We start from the raw sequence: 7,935 nt of genomic DNA, 5'->3' as shown, positions 1-7,935 counted from the left end.
ACCAAATAAAACAAAATTAACACCCAGTATCTCGCATTTTTATTTAACTAACAGTCAATTGAGTCCTTGTATGTCAGCTTTAATGATATCCTGGACGATATCTTTAAGTTCTGGATTGGTTTTGATGATAGCTTGGACTTCAGCCGAGTCTATGGGCTTAGCTTCACCGTGATATGTATCTTCTGTATACAAGTGATTTTGTTTTCTGCATGTGCCGTGTAACTGAAAAAATGTAAATTTAACATTATTGAAGGAACAAAACATGTCGAATAATCTCCAATTTGTTTAACTCCAATCGTGAATTTTTTTAAATTCTGTGACTTTATTTTGTAAATTAATGAGTTTTTACCATTTTCTACGAATTTAACGCTATCTACATAATAGCGACGTAATTATCACCTACAAAAGAATACAAGGTTTTCGCACGTCTCAATAGTTTTTACCGGGATGAAAGACACCCCGTGTCTTTTTCCACATACATACATATAATAACGTCTATATCCCTTGCGGGGTAGACAGAGCCAACAGTCTTGAATAACTGAAAGGCCACGTTCAGCTGTTTGGCTTAATGATAGAATTGAGATTAAAACGTGACAGGTTGCTAGCCCATCGCCTAAAAGAAGAATCACTCTATTTTATAAGCCCATAGTCGCCTTTTACGACATCCATGGGAACGAGATGGAGTGGACCTATTCTTTTTTATTGTTTACATAGAAGCATAATTTCAAGAAGATTGGTTCGGTAGATACCGTGAATAGAAAACAAACAAACACACAAACGAATTCTTATTAAGTGCGCTGCCTTTTGATTGACTGGAAGGAATCCCAATTAGGATTAGTCGGCTATTGTATAATTTCTTTAAAATCCCATGATATTTATGAGCAATAAATAAACAAACAAATATATAAGTATCTTCAACCAACCTTATCCCACAAAGTCATATTGAATCCAAAATTGTAGTAGTATCGTTGAGTTAGTATCTCGTAACACAAGTGACGAACTTACTTCGAGGCTAACCCAATCTGTTTAATTTGTCCCGTATATTTATTTATTTATTATTTTATTTAAACAATACCTTATCCCACAGTGTCATATTGAACCCAAAGTTGCAGTGGAAGAACTCGTGATGTTTGTCGTGGAAGTCGGAGTCAGGTTGCCAAGGCTGCCACCACTGAGCGGTGAAGTTGATGCCGGAGTGGTCCAGAATTCCGTGGGTATAGTTGTAGAGGGCGATGGAGTAGAATGCGACTGAAATATTATATTTGAATTGATTAATAAATCAACGACAATTGGGATTTTGGCTTTATACATACATACATACATAAAATCACGCCCGGAGGGTTAGGCAGAGACTACAGCTTTCCACATGCCACGATCTCTTCGCTTCATCCACATTCATAACTCTCTTCGTGCAAGCTCGGCGGTTACGGGTACTCTTGACCTGACCCTTTACCAGGACGTCCTTAATTTGATCAAGATACGTTCGTCTAGGCCTTCCCACTCCGACCTTCCCCTCCACACTCTCCTTGTATATCTGCTTAGTACGTTTATGTTATTTTAATAAACATAACATAACATATATCACGTCTGTTTCCCCTGTAGGACAAACAGAGCCAACAGTCATCAAAAGACTATAGGGCTCGACTGTTTGTTGTATTTCAATCACTGTACTTTAAATGATGTTGCTTTGATTTTTTTTTTATAAAATCTCATGGATGTTGTAAAAGGCGACTAAGGGATATGTTTATAAACTTGGGATTCTTCTTTTAGGCGATGGGCTAGCAACCTCATCATCATCGCCGAATTCATAGCCGAATTATTGCTCCCGCTACACTATCACTATTTGAATCTCAATTCTATCATTTAGCCAAACACCTGAACAAATATAAAAATAATATTTTTTTAAAATTATTTTTTTTTTTTTTTATAGACAAAAAAAAGGAAACAAAAATAAACGTGGTTTATCAGTCAAGACTGTTGGCTCTGTCTACTCCGTAACGGATATAGACGTGATAAATGTTAATTATTTAGTCATAAAGTTAAATACGTACTCCAATGCACAGGGAACAAAAACAATGGCAGTATCACAGTAGCTTGAATGTGCAATAACTCCAGAGGATGCATGGCTGTCACCGAGAATACAGTGGGCTGCTTGTACTTGTGGTGGTGCTTGTGGAAGTGCCTGTACAGGAATGGGGTGTGGTACATGCGGTGGAGGATGTACGTTGTGTAGTCCTGAAAACGTGTAAAAATACAATAGAAGTAGGTAAAGAAAGAGTTGAAAATAAAAAAGGAATAAATATTATACTGATTTAGAAACAACGACCGGTTCTCAACAAATTTGTTTAAGTTATTTTGGTTTTAGTTCTATTCTTACTTATTCCTTGATGTACAGATATATATATAGATAAAATTTGGCACATATGCTTTCAGGATGTCACGTCGTGCCGCTGGTCTTATCCTTTGGTCTACTTCAGCGCTCACTAAGTTAAGTAGCTCGCAGGGTGCAGGTGCCCTCACGATGTTTTCCCTCACCGTAAGAGCATCGGTTAGTATTCAAACTAATGTCCACAACTTCGAGAATAGTCACTGGCACAAAGCCGGGGTAGGATTTGAACCTGTGCCTTTTTGCGCACCTTATCGTTTCTTCCACCGATGCTCTGAGTTACATGAAGTGAAATCTCCATAAATAAATACTGACCATGTAAATAAAAATAACAGGGAACTGCAAGATAAACCAGAGCCATCCATATTCCTCGATCTGAAAGTACACAGTGGAAGGGTTCCCATTGAAGATGTAGGTGGCGAGGAAGGCTGAGAAGCTGCCGACGACGAAGAGCGATAAAGAACCTAGTTTAATCTCGTGACGCTCAAGCTCAGGGGTCAACCATTTGGTCGGCTGAATCTTCCACTCGTGGGCTAAATGTCGTTTGTTTATGTAATAATACCACTGGAACAGAAAATACAATATTTCTTTTACAGTTATCGTACTGGGTCATCCATTTCAGTTTGGTCCAAAGTTTGGACTGGCAGAGAATGCCTTAAGTCCACCTTTTGTACATTTTACCATGGATCCTGGATTGGGTGAGTCAGGTTTTTACACGAAGCGACTCCCGTCTGACCTCCCAGGTGAACCCAACCCGTATTGGATCGATCCCCTGATTGAGTTGCCTGAATGCGCAGGTTTCCTCATAATGTTTTTCCTCACCGCAAGAGCATCGGTTAGTATTCAAACTAATGTACTCGTAATTAATATACATATCTTCAGAAATAGTCATTGGTACATGACCTGAGTGGGATTCGAACCTGTGTTTTTTTGCGCCACACACATTTTAACCAGGCACCTTACTGATTCGACCAACAACCCAGTTACCCACATTACATTACATATAATCACATATCCCTTGCGGGGTAGACACCATGATATAATATCTCGTGTAACGGACAAGAATACAGCAGCAGAAATGCTTTTATTGTCCACACGAGTCAGTTATTTAGATAAAGTTGACTAATCGGATCCGCTTAGCGCCGAGTTCTGGCTTTCCTTGTTTTATGGTTCTCATTTAGCTACTCGTATAAGAAGAGACAGTTCATTTTTAAAATGCTTTAAATGGCAGACGAGTTGATTTTAGAATAAATAGTAAGGCGACTAAGGGATAGGCTTATAAACTTGAGATTCTTCTTTTAGGCAACGGGCTAGCAAACTGTCACTATTTGAAACTCAATCCAATAAATAAGCCAAACAGCTGAACGTGACCTATCAGTCTTTTCAAGACTGTTGGCTCTGTCTACCCCGCAAGGGATATAGCCGTGACCATCTGTATGTATGTAAGTTAAAACATATAACTATAACAAAATCGAAAAAATATGTATTTACTCACATGCAAAAAACCTCCAACTAGAAAGTACATGCTGAACGACACGATTTGAGACACGAAGAAGATTGTGAAGAAGTTCTCCATCTTGAGCTTCTCCAACGTGAAAAGCTGGTAGATCTCCTCGGTAGTGGAATTTCTACCGCTTTGTGTCTGACCCGTAGCTTGTTTTAAAGCAGCCACTAAGATTATGACCCATTCTCCTGAAATCAGTAATCTATATTAATATTATAAAGCTGAAGATTTTGTTTGTTTGTTTGAACGCGCTAATTCAAATTTTAAAATTTTTATTCATTATTATAGGATACTTCATATCGCTAAATAATTGTCAAAACGTATGGTTTAACTACATTGGTTGACGTCAAATAAATTACTTAAAACTAAGTTTACTGCCGCTTCCAAGGCGTCAGTGCAGAAGAAGCGGTAACAAACTGCACTGCAGCATTTTCCTCAACAACGTCAACTTCAACTAATCTCGGGAACTACCGTAGGAATAAATCATTTATCGAGAAAGGCTTTAGGTTGTATAACATCACGCTGCAACTTTTAGGAGCGAAGAAGTAATGGAAAATGTGATGAAAAACGGGGAAAATTATTCATCCTTGAGGGCTTCAATGATGCCCAAAATAACTATTCCACGCGGACGAAGTCGCGGGCACAGCAGAATTTTCATTAATTATAGTAATTTTATTATTTCTTTCTTTTCTTTGAAAATCATTATCTGTATATGAAATTCCATACGTTAATATCAGAGCAAGAAGTGAAATTACTAAAGATCAATTCATCAGGAAACAGTTCTAATCTTCCAGTTCCATGTCACAGCGGTAAAGAATAATATTTTTCACTGGGTCATTGAGCCCCTGACCATAAACATGAAGGGTCAAGTATGTCACGCTCGATAATAGTGGAATGTATTAGATAAAAAGCTGCCGTGTGGTTCCCGGCACCAATACAAAAAAGAATGGAAGCACTCCATCTCTTTCCCATGGATGTCGTAAAAGGCGACTAAAGGATAGCTTACATACTTGGGATTCTTTTTTAGGCGATGGGCTAGCAACCTGTCAATATTTGAATCTCAATTCTATCCAATAGCTAAAAAGCTGAACGTGGCCTATCAGTCTTTACAAGACTGTTGGCTCTGTCTACCCCGCAAGGGATATAGACGTGATTATATGTATCAATGTTAGATAAGAATAACAATGAAGTTAATGGATGTATATTTGGTGAATGTGGTCGAATAAATCGCTATAATCTTATCTAGTTCATTCTGTTTGTCTTTATGTTTGAGAGCTCTTAACTGTAGTTATTATGATGCAGAAAATGGGCTTATAAAATTCTTGATTTCCAGGTATTGGAAAGTGCGTAGGTACTATCATAAACCTACTAAAATTTGTAAATGGTTTTGTAAATGGCGCTAAATTCGTTGCTTTTTGTATGTGGTGATAATTTCGTTGCTTTTGTTGTATTCATTCGTATAATCACGTCTATTTCCCATGCGGGGTAGACAGTACCAATAGATTTGAAAAGACTGAAAGGCCAAATTCACTTGTCTATCATGAGATTCAAATAGTGACAGATTGCTAGCCCAGTACCTAAACGAAGAATCCCAAGTTCATGAGCCTATCCCTTAGTCGCCTTTTACGAAATCAATGGGAAAGAAATGATGTGGTCCTATTCTTTCTTTTATTGGCGCCGGGAACCACAAAACTGTAATAATCAATTATTTTCAACTAGCGGCCCGCCCCGGCTTCGCACGGGTGGACATATTTTTGTGTTTTATATTTTGAAATAAATTTATTTCAAAACAAATTTATGCCTATGTCACTTTTGAAGGTCTATTCTATATCTGTGCCAAATTTTATCAAAATCGGACCAGTAGTTTATTCCACACAAACATACAAAAATACAAATCTTTCCTCTTTATTATTAGTATGGATAAGACCATGACGAGAACATAATTTAAGACTAAGCTTAGCCTTATAAGTGCCGAGCTGTGATTGGACCTAAAAAAGAATAGGTCTTACCCCTCAAAATCGCCCCAAACGTGAACATGGCCAATGTGCAAACGAATGTGTTGAACGCGTCTGGGAATTTAGCGAATAATTTCTCCAAAGACACGGAGTAGTTCTCAATCCATCTGATGCCGTCCAGGAATGGGTCCCAGCGTTTGGTTGCCTCCGGTATGTCCTGGGTATCAACATGTTTCCCATTCTGATGTCTATATCGTACTTCTGTTACAGTCATCTTGAATCTGAAATTATCTTCATTAAGTCTCTAAAATCAGAACATTTAAAAACAGTCTTAAACAAAAAAATATATACACTTATAATCACGTCTATAGGCTGATAAGCCTCGTTCAGCTGTGTGGCTTAATGATAGAATTGAGATTCAAATAGTGACAGGTCGTTAGCTCATACATATACACATATAATCACTTCTATATCCCTTGCGGGGTAGACATAGTCAGCAGTCCTGAAAGACTGATAGGCCACGTTCAGCTGTGTGGCTTAATGATAGAATTGAGATTCAAATAATGACAGGTCGCTAGCTCATACATATACACATATAATCACTTCTATATCCCTTGCGGGTTAGACAAAGCCAACAGTCCTGAAAGATTGATAGGCCACGTTCAGCTGTTTGGCTTATTGATAGAATTGAGATTCAAATAGTGACAGGTCGCTAGCTCATACATATACACATATAATCACTTCTATATTCCTTGCAGGGTAGACATAGCCAGCAGTCCTGAAAGACTGATAAGCCACGTTAAGCTGTTTGGCTTATTGATAGAATTGAGATTCAGATAGTGACAGGTCGCTAGCCCATCGCCTATAAGCGGAATCCCAAGTTTATAAGCTTAGTCGCCTTTACGACTTTCATATGAAAGATATGGAGTGGTTCTTTTCTAAAATGCCAAAAACCACACGGCACTTAATAAAGTAATCATAAAGCAACAAATAATGATGATAACATTATTTGCACTTTAAAATTTTCATATATTTAAGAGCTAAAGTAAGACTTTTGTTTCGATAATTACGATAAAATCATTTTGTTTTATAAATGCTTGGGAACACAGTAATCGTGAGGTCAAAAGGTGTCACGTGGCGGTAAATTTTAGTAATGGATGAAGCAACACTTTCAGTTTTTTACTAATTTGAAATTTTAGCTCATATTTTCAAACCTCAAAGCCTATAGACAGAATTAAAAACGACAACTTTACAAGCTGACATAAAATATGACGGCCCATGTGGCGTAACGGTAGTGCGCTTGTCTGTGACACAAGAGGTCCCGGGTTCGATTCCCGGCCAGAGCATGATGAGAAACGATCTTTTTCTAATTGGCCCGCGTCTTGGATGTTTATCTTTATGAGTATTTATTATAAAATATAGTATCGTTGAGTTAATATTGTCTCGTAACACAAGTTTCTAATTTACTTCGAGGATAACTCAAAGTGTGTTTTTTTGTACCGTAAAAAAAAACGTGTAACAATAACAATGTATTCGGATTAATACAAATTATTTTATTACTTACCGACTACTTTAGAATGGAACAGCTCCATATCTTTCCCATGGATGTCGTAAAAGGCAACTAAGGGATAGACTAATAGCGACCTCATCTCAATTATATTGTCAAGCCTTTCAGTTTTTTCAAGGCTGTTGGCTCTACCTATCACGTAAGGAATAAAGACACATATAGTGTGTAAATAACAATGTTTCTTACCTGAAAGTACGGCTTCAGACACAGAAAACAAAATTAATTAGAATAAAAAAAAAATATCTTAAACACGTCCCATTACAGCGAATAAACATAACAGATTAAATAAATTGGCAACGGGCAAAAAACTTTGATAACAGCTTGTAATAACAATGATATAAGTTGCTAATAAAAATATGCTAATGAGAAGATTGACTGTTTGCGAATCCGCTTGTGATTTTTTTTTATTATTTATTTATTATATCCATCCAACCATAGCATCACGTCTATATTCCTTGTGGAGTAGACAGAGCCAGTAGTCTTAAAAGTGACAGGCCATGTTCAGCCGTTTAGATTTATAAAG

General features: G+C 37.4%; 1 protein-coding gene across 2 annotated transcripts; it reads right to left on the bottom strand.

Moving 5' to 3' along the window:
* Positions 1-16: 16 nt before the first annotated feature.
* On the bottom strand, positions 17-7,686 carry LOC106130278 (uncharacterized). 2 transcript variants are annotated; one of them, XM_060945835.1, is made up of 7 exons: positions 7,599-7,686; positions 5,900-6,126; positions 3,882-4,078; positions 2,702-2,950; positions 2,052-2,235; positions 1,076-1,248; positions 17-222 (listed from the first exon to the last, which is right to left on the bottom strand). In XM_060945835.1, the coding sequence occupies exons 2-7, from the start codon at positions 6,117-6,119 to the stop codon at positions 55-57; spliced, it is 1,191 nt and encodes a 396-aa protein (XP_060801818.1). In that variant the 5' UTR covers positions 6,120-6,126; positions 7,599-7,686; the 3' UTR covers positions 17-54. The 2 variants fall into 2 exon arrangements, with proteins under 2 accessions (XP_060801818.1, XP_060801817.1); XM_060945834.1 differs by having other exon boundaries at positions 5,900-6,149; positions 7,599-7,685.
* Between the last annotated feature and the right edge of the window lie 249 nt (positions 7,687-7,935).

This window comes from Amyelois transitella, chromosome 9 (assembly GCF_032362555.1).
Source record: "Amyelois transitella isolate CPQ chromosome 9, ilAmyTran1.1, whole genome shotgun sequence".
Taxonomy (NCBI): Eukaryota; Metazoa; Arthropoda; class Insecta; order Lepidoptera; family Pyralidae; genus Amyelois; species Amyelois transitella.
Note: the sequence above shows the minus strand (reverse complement) of the source record. Positions and strands in the feature narration are given on the sequence as shown.